This window comes from Clarias gariepinus, chromosome 3 (assembly GCF_024256425.1).
Source record: "Clarias gariepinus isolate MV-2021 ecotype Netherlands chromosome 3, CGAR_prim_01v2, whole genome shotgun sequence".
In the NCBI taxonomy this organism is placed as follows: Eukaryota; Metazoa; Chordata; class Actinopteri; order Siluriformes; family Clariidae; genus Clarias; species Clarias gariepinus.
Genome location: NC_071102.1, coordinates 25,399,581 through 25,415,059, shown reverse-complemented (window position 1 = coordinate 25,415,059; position 15,479 = coordinate 25,399,581). Strand labels below are relative to the sequence as shown.

Below are 15,479 nucleotides of genomic sequence, written 5' to 3'. Positions count from 1 at the left end.
TAGTGGGAGGTAAATAGCACAAAGATTTATTGAATACCCAATTGAGATATAGATAATCCAAGGGGACTCCAGAAAGACCCAGAAAATCTTCTTCACTGGTGGGGAAGGAAGTTGGATGTGAGGCAAAGTGAAGACACGCAGGAGACATGCATTTTCCTAGAATAGTGTTATTAGACCAGTTTATATGAAGATTATGTCATGTTAAACACAGGAGATCTAGAACCACTCGGGTATGAGAACTGTCCAGAATAAAAAGGATACAGTCTCTGAGTAACAGATACTACCTTGCCTTTCTGCAAATGATGGAGCACAGGGGACTTCAGTCCCAGGTTTGAACTGCCAGGGAGTAACCCAAAGGCTGAAAATGAATTCCCAGGCCAATGCCAGTGGTGGAGCAGATAGACTTTTGGTCTGACCCCGAGTCGATGAGAGCATGGATTGCAAAATGTTTTTTCTGTATGATCATAGCAGGGATAAGAGAATATTGGCTCAGAGAGTCCATCCCTTCAGTAAAGCCCTTCAGTCCCCGTAGTTTCAGCAGAGGGAATTTGATTTTAATGGACAGTTGAGACTTAAGTGTCCTTCTTGTCCAGAATAGAAGCAAGTCCTCATTTTGTGTCAGTGCTGACAATCTTCTGGAGTGATCCAGGTTCAATTGACTTGCACTGGCTTGACAGGAGGACTGGCAGGCTATGGAGGAGCGGTTGGTTTGGTTCTGACAAGGACTGTTGTGCCTTGTCCTTCTGTTTTAGCCCGATCTGAGAGTCACTCTGCTAGCCAGGTCCCTGAGGTTGTTAATGTTGATGGTAATGTCGTTGTTAATGTCGATGGTAATTCATGGCCCGGAGAGAATATGCTTGTTAGCCAAATGGAAGCCTGGAGAGGAATCTGTAGTGGGATCTAAAAAATGAAATCTATGGTGTAGATGTGTCCAGCAGTTGAGGCTGAGCTTTAAGACATTGCTACATTTGTGTGGATTTAGATTGAATATAATGCCAGCTGTAGGTCAAGTATGAAAACCGGGTGAGTTTGATTCGAACAGACATAGATTTTTATTTTTACGTTTATTTTGAGTTGCAAAGTAATAAAATCAAAACAGTTTTATAGAGTCTTGTGATTTTCTTGTAAACTACTGCCATAAAAAAAAAGACTTTAACATTTCAGATTAAATATAAAAATAAACCACATATTTAAACTGGCAAAAAAGTAGATTTGTTTCTTTATTGTATTTGGTGTTTGTTATGTAGTCAATGTTGACTTTTATGAAATGTAGGAGATATATTATTTGTTTTTCATTTTTCCCCAGGTACCCATGTAAACAATGTACAGATTCCTATTCAAACAGCCGTACAGCACCAAAAGGACATGCGCGATCTCGGAGCTACACACGCTCTCTGACCAGCTCACAGGTAAGACACTCTCTCAGCACTGTTCTAGATAACAATATTGTGCCAATCCAAAGAATAATAAAAGTCTTATTACTGCCGGTTGATTATCTACATTTGGCTGGGCTTTTACATAACATGCTAATAAAAGAGCTTTAACACAAAGCCTAACCCCGATTCTCTGATGTCATTTTATTTCCACTTTCAATGTCTACACTCATTCATTACGTTTGAAAAGCATGACAAATGACCTCTGCTTTCATGCATCCCATTCTTCAGGCTACCTGCTGAAAGCAAATAGTCTTATAGTGTTTTCACCCTATAATTTATACAGTCTAAGGCAGTATGATGTTATAGATGTGCATGTAAATATACCCTTTGTGTATGTGTATTGGTAGCTGGGCGAAACACTGAATCGTCAGTTCGAGTCAGTGTGTGAGAGCATGTTTGGGGAGATTGAGTCTCAGGCAGTGGAGGCCTTGGATCTGCCTGGCTGCTTTCGTACACGAAGCCATAGCTACGTGCGTGCCATCCAAGCAGGCTGCTCCCAAGATGATGACTGCCTGTCCGTCTTCTCTATGTCTGGCCCTCAGGGGAGCATCAAGGGTGGAGCAGGTGAGGGTTGTTTGTAGAAGTGCAGGTGTATGTGTGATTGTGTATGTACGGGTGAGAGTCTGGTTAAATAGATAGCTGTGCCTCAGGCTCTCCCTTTCTTCATGCAGTAAAAGGGATTACTTGAGGATCTTAATGAGTTTTTGGATCTGTCATCCAGACACTGCTGGGGAAACAGCTCAAGGCTTTAGAAGTCAAAAAGAAATTCATTCATTCTCTCTCTCTCTCTTCCTCTCTCTCTCTCTCTCTCCCATGGCCTTCTATGCTCTTGCTCTTCATTTCATTAACGCCAGAGTGAAGTGTCCAACATGTTCATTGCTACCTACCCACACACGTACACACAAAAACACTTGTCACACACACACATAGATGCAGTGGACTTAAACTCATTTTCTAGTAATAGGATTACAAACACATTTACAAACACACACTAGACTCTGAGTTTGACAGTGTTCATGCAAATAAAATTTCTCTATAAAAAAATTTATATATTTTTTATTTTATTTTTTTACATGTACTATATGTTTTTTTGGTGTGTCTTGCTTAGATTTAGATGAACGGTCTCATGGGCCAAGCTGTCTGACAGGCAGTATCATGTAGCATGCAGTCTCACTGTCAGGGATAAAGAAGATGGTTACAGGAAGAGAAGAGAAGAGCTTAGAGGGTTATTTTTCAGCCTCCTCTTTAAAAGGCGAAAAGACTTTTCCTTTTTTTTTCCAAAAACAATTCTTATTATTATCATTTTAAAATGAAAGTTACATTTTTACTGTAATCTGTAAAACAACACAACATGAATAATTATTAGGACAGACATTTTACATTGAATTTTCATCTATATTCTGGCTTGCCTGTATGATTTCATCTACTGTGTGTGTATTCAGACAACACCATCCCTTAGGAAAGTAAGAAATCATACAAGCAATGTCAATACATTTATTTCTGCCCAAAGCTGCTTTAATTTCTTTTCAAGATCTTGTATAATGAGGGGATCGCTTTGTATAGGCTTCCAGGACATCCCAAAGATTCTCAATAGGGTTAAGGTCTGGACGTGAACCACTGTTTTACGATTTGTGTCTGATGAATCCTGGCATCGTCATCTTATAATATGCCCACACCATCCAGGAAGAAAACATAAATTCATTGATGGAAAGCCTGGTCATTTAAATATATTCAGGGAGTCAGCTGACCAAATTTTTTGGGGTACATAATATTGCTGAACCTAAACCTAATCATAAAACTGCCTCAACAGGCTTTTATGCTAGGCACTAGTCATGATGGTGCATCACTTCATCCGCCACGCTTCTTACTCTGATGCACCCATCACTCTGGAACAGGGTAAATCTGGACTCATAAGACCACATGACCTTTTTCCAATTCTCTACAGTCCATTCTTTATGCTCTCTAGCCAAATTTAAGCCTTTTATGCTGATTAGTCTTACTGATAAGTGGATTTCTTAAAGCTACAGTGCTGGTTTAGTCCTACACTGTTGAGTTCTCTTTGCGTTGTTTGTGTGGAAATGCTCTTACTTTTAGTATTAAACATAGCCATGAGATCTATTGTTGCTTTTTTATGATTTAATTTCACTAAGCCTTTAAACCTTTAAACGCTTTCCCATCACACTCATTCAGGATGTTTTGCAGACCAAATTTCTTCCTAGAAGATGATGGTTCATCACAATGCTTCAAGGTTTTAATAGTTGTACATTACAAAAAAAAAAAAAAAAAAACATTTTTGCAGTTCTTAATAGAGTTTTAATAATTTTGGCAAACCTTGTTTTCTTTTCTTAATGCAGACCAACAATTTGACCTTTTTTTGTTTCAAAATGATTAATTTAAAACCTCATTATATAGCTAATTTTATATATTATTATTTATGTATACCCATGGCCAAAAGCTTTGAAAATGACAGAAATATATATTTTTTTGCTGCCTTTATGTTTTTAGATCTTTTTTGTCAGATGTTACTATGGTATACTGAAGTATAGTTACAAGCATTCCATCAGTGTCAAAGGCTTTTATTGTCAGTTACATTAAGTTTATGTCAAAAGTTAATATTTATAGTGTTGACCCATTTTTATTTAATGTCTGGGCCACTGAATAAAAAAGAGAAAATTATCCTAGTCCTCAGCAGTCCAATCCCTATACCTTTTGAGGAATATCAGTCTGTTCCTGATGTTTTTTCCTTGAGAGAACTGGTTTCTTTGCTGCCCTTCTTGAAATGTATAAAGGAGAGCACTACCCTCAGTTCTGTCATGCCAAAAGTAAAACATTCTGAGATGATTCATGTGTGGGGTTGCTTCTCAGCCTAGGGACTGGGCATACCCTCAATTTTGCCTAAGAACACAGCATGGTACAAAAACATCCTCCTTCTTCCAACCATCCAAGAACAGTTTGGTAATGAACAATGCCTTTCTAGCATGATAGAGCACCTTGCCATAAGGCAAAAGTGATTGGGGAACAAAACATCCAAATTTTGGATCCATGGCCAGGAAACGCCTGGGAACTTGGTCAATCCTCAGGATGCGGGTGGAGAAATAAAAACCCACAGATTCTGACAAATGCCAAGCATTGATTATGCATAAATGGGCTGCCCAGGCCAATGCCAGCCAGAATGTGGCCCAGAAGTTGACAGCATGCCAGGGCGAATTGCAGAGGCCGTCAACACTGCAAATAATAGGGGCCTCCGAGTGGTGCAGTGGTAAAGTGCTCGTCCTATCATCTGGAGAGTGCGAGTTCGAGCCCCAGAGCTGATTGGCTGAACCCTTAGGGGAGGGATGAGAGGTTTTTCGTGCTTCCACATTAATCAAGGCTTTACAGCCAACCAGAGGTCTCTGTAAGCTCACGCAATTGGAAGAAGCGGATAGCACTGTCCTCCGAGTGTGTTACGTCGAAAATGACGTTACGTGTTTTGGAGGAAACACGTGATAGTCTTCGGCCCTCCCGACTGAGGTGTAGTAGCTTAATGTGGGAGCTCCTAGTGACGGGGAGGAATTGGACATGACTAAAAATAGGGAGAAAATCAGGGAAAAATATACAAAAAAAAAAAAACACTGCAAAAATTAACTCTTTATGAAACTGTCAATAAAAGCCCTTAACACTTATAAAATGCTTGTAATTATACTTTAGTATACCATGGTAACATCTGACAAAAAAAAATCTAATAGACTGAAGCAGCAGACTTCACTCACTCGGTCTCACTCATCTATACCGCTTTATACTGTATAAAGGGTCGTGGGGGCCTGGAGCATATCTCAGGAAACTTAGGGCATGAGACTGGGTGCCAATCGAATACAGGGCACACACACACGTAGTCAATTTGGGAACGCCAATTAGCCTAATCTGCATGTCTTTGGACTGTGGGAGGAAACCAGAGTACCCAGAGGAAACCAACCAAACACGGAGAGAACAGGCAGACTCCATGCACACAGTGATGGGAATCAAACCTGGCCAAGAATCGAACCCAGACCCTGGAGAAGCAAGGCGACAGTGCTAACCACTAAGCCACCAGGTCGTCGAAGCAAACTTTTAAAAAAATTATATTTTTCTCAGTCATTCCTAAAACTTTTGGTCATGGCTTTGAATATATTTTGAAACAAATAAATCAACATTTGGGTATGTATTCATAAAAAAATATTTTTGGTGGGAAGAGTAATTTGTCATCATGTTTGCTACACTTAATCTCCCAGCTCCAGTACAAAACAATAGAAGTAAATAATGAGGCAAAACTTTTTAGGATTAGGCACAAATAGAGCTTTTGTTCCTACTCAAAAACAGTGAGTAACATTAGTAATTTATGGAAGTTTGTCATTTACAAACACTGATGAACTTTTTGGCATCGGTGCCAAATAATATTTATAAAGTGAATATTGGTTCATAAATGATTCAAACATTGACAATATCTTCATTTGTACTACATTCTTCTAGTGTTCCCATATAGGAAAGGCCCACCTCCACTTCCTCCACGCATGTCCAAGCCCATGATCTCAATAACAGCACAAAGCAGCACAGAGTCCACTCAGGATGCTTACTTCCAGAGTCGACCCAAACTGCACAGTAATTCCGTGGACCTGAGTGAGAGCTCCAGAGGAAGTTACTATCCTAGTGGTAGTGCAGTGCGCATAAGGCAGACCAGCAACTCCACTGAGAGTGTAAGCATGGATGGTCGAGCCCTGAGGGACTCCGGCTACGTGGGAGGAGGGACAGGAATCATGAGACCCAAGCACAGTGCCTCAGCTGAAAACCTGCTGGAAGGGCCAAGGGTGCAGAGGGAGCGTGGTGGAGGCAGCCTGGGCAAATCTGCATCTCTTCCTCAGACGAGCATTATGCTGAGCAAAACTGTCAAAAGTATGGAGGAGCAGAAACAGGAAGGCAAAGGACGCAAATGGAGACCCTCTATAGCTGTTCAGGTGGGGAAAACATACCTGTCTGGATTTCTTAAGGTACACTCATTTAAACTAATACTATGCAGAGGCTTTTAGTACTAGAAGGGACGCATCAAATTCTATAGCCAGATTTGCTGTCCCATGCTTTTTCTGTACTATCTTGCCCACTACTGTCTATTCTGTTTTCTAGGTGGATAGTTCTGAGACGTTGTCAGACTCAGATACAGAAGGCAAAGCGCTGAGAGAAGTGCACTCCATTGGAGTCCAAGTGGAGGATGATAAGAGGTATCTGGTCCCTCATTTGCTTGTTTTTTTTAATTTATTTTATTTTTCAGTTGCGTTTCTTTCAGTCCCTCTCACTCTAACAGCAAGTGCCTGTAATCAGAGAATATTGGATTGACAAGCTTACCGGGTTGTGTGGAGTGTAAATCACGCACACATACACACAGTGGCGTATATGTGTAAGGAGCACAGTGTGCTGAGAGGTTATAATTAGGCCTTACGTGACATGCCACATTGTGTGAAAAGATGTCATAGTCATCCAGGCAGGGCTGGTGAGCTCATTATCATGTGTGTCATACGACAGGATCATTAGCCCCCCGTCAGACTTATGGATATGAGGTCACACAGTTAGAGGGCTTTCTTTCTTTTCATCGAGACAAGATCATGTTTGACTGAACCCGTCTCACTGCAAGTATGCGCAACAGACACTAATGAAAAAGTATAATGTGGTGGCCTGCTGTGGGTGCTGCCACATGGTGAATTTTTTCTATCTTAACTAGGTTCCTGAACACTAACTATTTAATGACTACCTTGTTCCCACATCATTTGCTTCTTTTTTTAAGTGTGAATATATTTTATTCATACTTACTCAATAGCCACTTTAATAGGAACACTGTACCCAATGCATTTATTTACTAAGGCAATCATGTGGCAGCAGAGCAATGCATAAAATTAATTTAAAACAGGGGAAAGTCACCTTGTCATCTTTCACACTCATCTTTTATACTGCTTTATCCTGTATTCAGAGTCATGGGGACCTGGAGCCTATCCAAGGAGGCTTAGGGCACGAGGCAGGGTACACCCTGGACAGGGTGCCAATCCATCGCAGGGCCCACACTTGTACAGACTCACACACCCATTCACACACTATGCCAATTAGCTTAACCTGCATATTTTTGGACTGTGGGAGGAAACCCACCAAGCACAGGAAGAACATGCAAACTCCATGCATACAGACAGGAATCGAGCCTTGCTGGCAATCGAACCCAGACACTGGAGGTGCAAGGCGACAGTGCTAACCACTACACCATCTTGCCATCTTTTAGTTCTCTATCAATTTTTAGTAAGCTGTAGTCTCAGATACCTGCTTTTAACCGACAGGTTAAAACCCAAAGTGGTCTTCTGCAATTGTAATCTCGCTCCCTCAAGATCTGAAATGCTTTTCTGCCCACCACTGAGTGGAACCTTGGATTGCAAGCATAATTCATTCTGAAGTGTCCTTGTAAATCAAAACACTCTTATTTCAAAGTGAATGTCCCCCATAAGAAATAATTTAAACTATTAAAATAATTAAAAGATGATTCGTTCCGCAACCCAAAAATATTCATATAAAAATAATGAATACAAAATTTGTAAAAAAGTAAAAATAAAACAAATTAACCTGCACTTTACCTTTGAAAAATGCAGATCCGACAGTTCTGTAACTTCTGCCTTTATTATCAACAGAAAGGCATTAAATAGTTTAACAAATACTAATGACACACATGCTCTCTGCTTTCCGCATTCAGGAGCTTGCTCTCCGCTCTGAATATGCCAATCGTTACAATTACTCACTACTGCCATCTAGTGGATAGATGGGTTTATGGTTCACCTATCCACTAGATGGCAGGTGTGATAGTAATTGTAAGGATTGTGATTACGCTACTCTCTAAATCCAAACAAAAAGCGTATGCGTGCCACATGATACCCAATGATATTTGGTACTCGTAAATCAAGACTCGCTTATTTATCAAGACAATGTATTTAAAAAATTTTGCTTGTCTTACGGAACGCTCGCAAAGCAAGGTTCCACGGTATATTATATCGTATTTGAGTTACCATTGATTTACTGTCAGTTTGATCATTCTGTTCTGACCATTTTCATCAACAAGTCTTTTCCAGTTTTTAGTTTTCTTTGTCATTAGGTATGAACTTAAGAGCAGGGGTCGGCAACCTCAAGGCTCTGGAGCCGCACGTGGCTATTTTATCCCTCTGCTGCGGCTCCCTGTGGCTTTGGAAAATTAATGAGTATTTCATTAGTTCATTAGTTTTTTTAATGTAATTCTAAATTTGAAGATTATGGTGATCTTGTAACATTTAAATTAAACGTGTTTAATTTTTTCCTCGCTCAAAATATGCATCACAACCACCGATGTGCGACACCCGCCGGCACGCGATTAATTGAGCTTTTTGACCCTCAGTTTTATTCAGGTTGACAGCTGACTGGCTGCACGTTCCAGTACACGCGATAAAAAGATGACGGCACACAGAAGCAGATGGTATTTTTGGTTTGCTGTAGGTGGATAATTTAAGTTCGGCTTTTTATTTCATAAATAAGAGGAAGACTCAAATAGACATTGAGTATTTCATTTGAAAGTACCCTTCAACCCAGCGTCTTTTCTTAGAGTTCGAAATGTTTTTGTTACAGGCAGAATTTTTTTTTCTTCTCTTTAGCAGTTCATCGATTTCATAAATGCAACACACTGTTTTTTTATACATAGCGTAAAGGTAAAAAGCGATATATGCAGTATTATCTTCATTTTAGATGTCAAAAGGGTTTTGTGGCTCCTGGTGTTTTCTTTTCTGTGGGAAACGGGCCCAAATGGCTCTTTGAGTGTAAGGGTGCCAACCCCTGCTCTAAAGACCGACTGTTAAAATACAAGGAGATTCCTATTCTAATGCTATGCATTGGTCTGCTGCCGCTTGGTTTATTTGGAGAATTGCATAAATTGTACATCATCATTATGTTTTCAGTTGTTGGTCTTCTTTTGACCTTTTTGTGTGTGTGTGTTTTTTTACTCATTTGACCCTGGTATTTGAGGGTGGTGCATTGGAAACCAAAGCCAGGCTTCCAGTGTGACAGTCAAGGGATCTGCCACAAAACAATATTAATATTCTTTAATTCATTTATTTATCGTATCTTCTATACCACTTATCCTGTAATGGCGCATGGGGGCCTGGAGCCTGTGCCAGGAGACTTTGGGCATGAGGCAGGGTACACCATGGAGAGAGTTAGGGTTAAAGTATTTGGAGAAAGCCCCCCAAGCACGGGGAGAACATGCAAACTTCATGCCCAACCCGTGGCGGTAATCAAACCCTTGTCCCTGTAAAATTATTTAACATGAAACGAATTTCCACAGATCTGATAAGAAATATGTGTTGCCAGATTGTGGTCAATTAAGCAGTTTTTCTGGAATATTAGCTTTACACCCATTTTAGTTATAAGATTTATCTGATCAGCAGATAGAGAGTGTGTGGAAAGAATGTTTAATATAACTTTCAGATTGGCAGTATTTTAAATATTAGAAACACTATATTCCCTGAGACAAGGGAAAATAAATCCAAATGCATTATTATGCATTCATAAATTATTTAATTATTAGGAAACTTCTTGCTTTATGTGTGCAATTTTTCATAGACGAGCACGATTCAAACGCTCCAACAGCGTGACTGCAAGTGTGCAGGCTGATCTGGAGATGGAAGGTTTCGGGGTTCTCAGTGTGCCAACACAGGACAAGGGCCTACAATTTGGCTGCTCCTTTCAGCGCCACTCCTCGGAGCCTGAGTCAGAATATCGCTCCACCGTGCACACACAGGGCCAGTGGACATACCGGGACAACTACCAAGGCCCCTATACCACTGAGCCCTGTGCTCTGGAGCTGAGGGCTGTGCCTCACACACACACTGAGCGAGCGGTGGCAAGTTGGCACGAAGGCCCACGCAGCTTGCCTGACTCAGGCCGAGCTTCACCGTGCCTCAGAGACGGAGAGTTCTTCCTTCGCTTGCTGCAAACTGAGGTGGAGAGGATGGAGGGATGGTGCCAAAGTATGGAGAGAGAGGCAGAGGAGAATGAGCTGCCAGATGATGGTGAGTTAAGAGAGAAAAAAAGCAAGACTGTCTAATGCCATAGGGTCTGCTATATTAATGTGATTTATACAATGAAATGACATACGCCAAATATTGATTTTTTTTCCCCCTAAGCCAACTGAATGTAAGAGGGTATGCCTTACAGTGACATATCACTATCACTACTTGTAATGTCTTGTAATTTCTCCTGCAATGGACATCGCGTCAACTGGCTGGATCCAAGTATTGGATCTCGCCATACAAATACTATACTAATAAGTTTTATACTAATACCGAGGGCCTCCATTTAATGTCAAATTTCATGGCAAATATTTCCTGGCTATATATTGGAAACATCATTTTAGAGTCTGGTCCATGATGACTTGGCTACAGTACATAACATAATACCTGTAGATTTTTCAGGTTCACTTCCATGCTGCTTAAAATGCCACTAAAGAACACTGATACTGCTATCATGTTCATGAAGTCATGTGACATTACTTTTGCTTTGTAAAAGGGTTTGTTATTATGCTGGAAATTAGGCTATTAGAAAATAGGGAAATTGTGGCCATGCAATAATGCACATGGGCAGCATTCACATAATGATTCAATGATTAAATTGCCAAAAGTGTCCCAAGATACATTACCCCACACAGTTACACCAACAGCTTGGACTGTCAACACAAGGTGGGTCCATGTTGGTGCTAAATTTTTAACCCATGCACAGATGCCTCAGAGCCCAAGCTATGCTTTTCCAGTTTTTAACTCTTGGTATGGCTGTGCCCACTGCAGCTCTTGGCTGACAGAAGAGAAACCTGATGTAGTGCATGTGCATTCTGAGATGCTTTTCAGCTGAACACCACTGTACAGAATGATTATCTGAGTTACTATAGCCTTTCTGTCAGCTCAAACCAGTCTGGCCATTTTCTTTTTTTTTTTTTTCATCAACAAAGTGTTTCTGTCAGCAGAACTGCCTCTCATTGGATGCTTTTTCTTTATGACCATTCTAATCCATGAACCGTGTGGAAAAAATCCAGTTTTCCAGATCAGCAGTTGTCGAAATACTCAAACCAGCCTGCCTGGCACCAACAATCATAGCATGGCCAGAATTATTAATCCTTTCTAATGGATAATGTGATGCTGCTGGCGCTGGATCTTCATGATTTCATTCTGCCACTCAGTTGGCTGATTGGATAATTACGTAAATTAGTAGGTAGATACTGTAGGTGTCCCTAATAAATGTTCTCCATGACCGTATATTCAATTGACATCAATTATGTTCTAATTGTTGAAATCGCCTGTAAAACCATTCATAAGGCTATTAAGGTCCACTGAAGATCTAAGGAAATATACGTCGGCTAAGATGAAAATGTTCTTTATGAATCAACCTTTATTTCATGACAGGCAGCCCAGTTCATCAATGCCTGTCGAGGACACCAACAAAAATAGAACATATTTTATTCAAAGAAATAACAAATAACATCCAAAACATACATTACAAAGATATCCATGTGTTTTTGAACAGTACGGTTGGGTGGCTTCCCAACAGATGTTCAAGAATCTGTATCCAGGTCAGTGCTTGATGACGCCGCTTCATGTGCCTCAAATGAAGTACTAATGAGCTGATAATGATCCATGTCTGCACCTCTAATTTAGATTTCCAAGTTACATGTTGGCAATGAACCCCATTATCTATATTTAAGTACAAGGTGCATGTGTGCAGCGTCGTGATCATCAGGCATAAGAAGGTCAACAACTGTCATTTTCGATGGAATCCTAAGCTATCTAACTAATTGAACCACTATCTAATTGCATTCGTTGTTATAAGAATTGTTACCGTAGTTCTATTTTAGCTGTTTTTTTAATCATATCTTGGCTTACTGACATTTGAAGGCCTAATTATCTATATGCCACATGTTTTATATGCAGGTTCCAGCTGTACTGTGTTTTAATAAAGATTTCTATTTAAGCTTAACCTTTTTTTCCACATTTTGTCACATTACAACAACAAACAAATGTATTTTATTTTCTCTATTTACTTAATTAGGTGACTTCTGAAGGCAATTTGTTTCCACTGGTCATTAGTTAGGAGGTATCAGAGTAAAGGGGGTAAATACAAATGCACGGCACACTATCCAGAATTTTATTTGTAAAAATATTTTTAAACATTTATAATTTTCCTTCCTTTTCACAATTCCAGCAGTGTATGTGCCACTTTGTGTTGGTGTACACATTAAATTACAATAAAATGAACTTATATTTGTGGCTATAACGTAAAGTTTAAGGGGTGTGAATACTTTTGCAAGGCACTATACCTAAAAATGACTAAAAAGTGCACATACCTAATACAAAGTATTATATAGTACAAAACATTACAACAATAGCAATGTCTGACTTGGTATATAGGTATGTTGTATATTAGTGGCTGGTCTTTTTAAACATGAAGCAAAAAAGTGATTATTTGCCCTTACATGGTTTGCTTATCTTTTCTATTCACTTATCCATTTATTAATGCAAGCACCTAAGCATATTAAAGAAGGGCCATTTATGTATATTTAAAAATTGTATAAGTATATATTGTCATTAATTAAAATTTTATACTTGTTTTACAAAAGAAAACACCTGGGTCAACAGGATAAGCAGCAGTGGATAAAACATTTGAATTCAGTCTCACAGTAAGCCTGAGTATGTGTTTTTAGTAATGAGCTTTTGTTTGTTTTCCTGTAGTGCTGGAGATGATCAGAGCAGCAGTGGGCAGTGCACAGATGTTAATGTCCCAGAAGGTGCAGCAGTTCTTCCGCATGTGCCAACAGAGCGTGGTAAGCAGCAGGCCTTTCCAGTCTCATCCTGGCCTGATTCTGCTCACTAGGGAACCGCTGATGGATTTCATTACAACTTCATTATTGTTTAGTTACTTTGAGACTTAGGATAAACATTCTTCTGTAATCTAATGCACTACCTTCGTTTTTTACTGCTCATATCATTCCTCAGGACCCCACGGCATACCCCCAGCCCACCACACAGGACCTGGCTGGGTTCTGGGACCTGCTGCAGTTGGCCATCGAGGATGTTCGTGTGAAGTTTCAAGACTTGCAACGAATCAAGGAATCAGGCTGGAGGTTGCCTCCTGAGAAGAAGGTGAGAGGGAAGGGTCATTCAGAGTCACGGTATGCCCAGATCAACCCAAGAGCCAAACCTTCAGGGGGCAAAGGAGCTTTGTTTAACTAAAACAAAAGCAACAACAGCGTACCAGTGGAACTATTCTATAGATGACTGCCAAGCCACACATTCTGTTCTTTGAGTTATTAAAGCCTTACTATCACTAACTAACATAACTTTCTCTTCTCTGTTTTTTTTTCCTTTTCCATCTACATTATAATGACATGGTCTGTCTTCTTCTTCTGCATGTCTACCTCGGTTTTGTATGTGTATATTTGGTGTCCTTTGTCGTATGATTGCGTATGCTCCACATTCACATCCACATCTATCACTCGTCATCACACCTCACTTCAACCAACCCTCCATCTCAGGAGGAGACAAAGCTTCCTCCTCCGTTACCAAAGAAGCCAGCGGGTGGAGTGACTGGGAGTCTGCGGGCAGAAAGCATGACTGAGACAGGAGTGGGAAGCACTGGTGGTACATTAATGGTCTCTCGCGGTCGTAGTATGCCAGTGCCTTTGCCATTGCGGGAGAAGTCTCTAGAGTTGGGCGATCGGCAGAGGCTGGAGGCAAGGCGGAGGCTCCTCCAAGCGGGCCCCAAGCGAGCTGCTTCTTTCCGTCAGAATTCGGCCACAGAAAGCGGGGATAGCATTGAGATATACATCCCTGAGGCTCAGACCAGACTGTGAGCCCGCCAAGATCATGTTTGGTTTTTTGAGTTACCCACAGTATAGCTCACCTACCAAGTGTGAAGAGGCAACATGGGTACTTTCTGGAAGAGCGTTTACTCACTGGTTTGTGTTGAACCTCGCAGATTAAAATCCTCACTGATTAAAAAGGGCTCCCACCAGCACAACCATGTGGTATGAGACTGGGTTACTTTTCTTCTTTCACAAGGCTTATATAATAACCTGGAACCTTAGGACATTTTTCCAATAAATGCCTCCGCGGAATACGGGTGCAATATCGTCTTGGTGAGAGGATTTTAGAAATTTAGCTACAAATAGCAGACTCTCTTTTGATATAGTCTTGATATCTAAACTGTGCATTTAGTTTTGCTAGTGTGGCGACAGTAGCTCCTCTCACTGTGAAACAGCAGCACACTCTTGTGGTCAGGTCAGATAAATCTAAATCTCAGGCCTGCATATATGAATTTGGGTTCCACCACTTTGAACTGCACATGCAGTATCCTTTAGTTACCATAGGTCAGTTCAAGAGTCAGTGTTCATCCGGGGCATAACTTCAAGTCAAAGTCTCAATTTCTATCTACAGAGAATAGAGATCCCAAGCTCTAAACTTTTTTTTTCATTTGATAATTGTTCTGCTTTAGCCTTACATAGACAATCCACGTCCTGGTGACCATTAAGGAAAGGGAAGAATGTCGGTTCTTCCACAAGTTCACGTTGAAATTCTGTGTAATGAAAAGAAATATTAGCCTGATTGAGAATAGCAGAAATTGTTTCTAATTGAAAAAAAAAATGATGGGGTTTAGATGTAAGGTTTTAATTTTTGTGTTTAGGTGTCTTTAAAATGTTCTATATACTGTATGCCGCGCCCCCCCTAACAGTACCTCCAGATCTCACAAGTTTTACCTGAATGTCTTTATTTTATCTATGTGTGAGCGTGTAAAAATAGTGTTTTTATTTAGTCAAATATCGTTAAAAAAAAAAACTACAACAACAACAACATAATGCAAGGTAATGGCTGCACTTTTTAACATCATCAATTGCTCCTAGACTTGCAATCGTCATTTTGGTACAGTTTCATCTACTGATTATGTTCTTGGTTCAACTATAGAAGACTTTAAAAAGTATTTATTAGGAAATTGAATATT

The 15,479-nt window shown here is 40.2% G+C and overlaps 1 protein-coding gene across 1 annotated transcript in view; it reads left to right on the top strand.

The window, feature by feature from the left end:
• dlgap3 (discs, large (Drosophila) homolog-associated protein 3) overlaps positions 1 to 14,334 on the top strand; it is a 195,680-nt gene extending 181,346 nt beyond the window's left edge. The window contains exons 6-13 of the mRNA XM_053493174.1: positions 1,307 to 1,409; positions 1,784 to 2,000; positions 5,922 to 6,403; positions 6,570 to 6,664; positions 10,059 to 10,507; positions 13,214 to 13,305; positions 13,478 to 13,624; positions 14,017 to 14,334. Coding sequence (XP_053349149.1) covers positions 1,307 to 1,409; positions 1,784 to 2,000; positions 5,922 to 6,403; positions 6,570 to 6,664; positions 10,059 to 10,507; positions 13,214 to 13,305; positions 13,478 to 13,624; positions 14,017 to 14,334 — 1,903 coding nt within the window. The remainder of the gene's footprint in view (positions 1 to 1,306; positions 1,410 to 1,783; positions 2,001 to 5,921; positions 6,404 to 6,569; positions 6,665 to 10,058; positions 10,508 to 13,213; positions 13,306 to 13,477; positions 13,625 to 14,016) is intronic.
• The last annotated feature ends 1,145 nt before the right edge of the window (positions 14,335 to 15,479 follow it).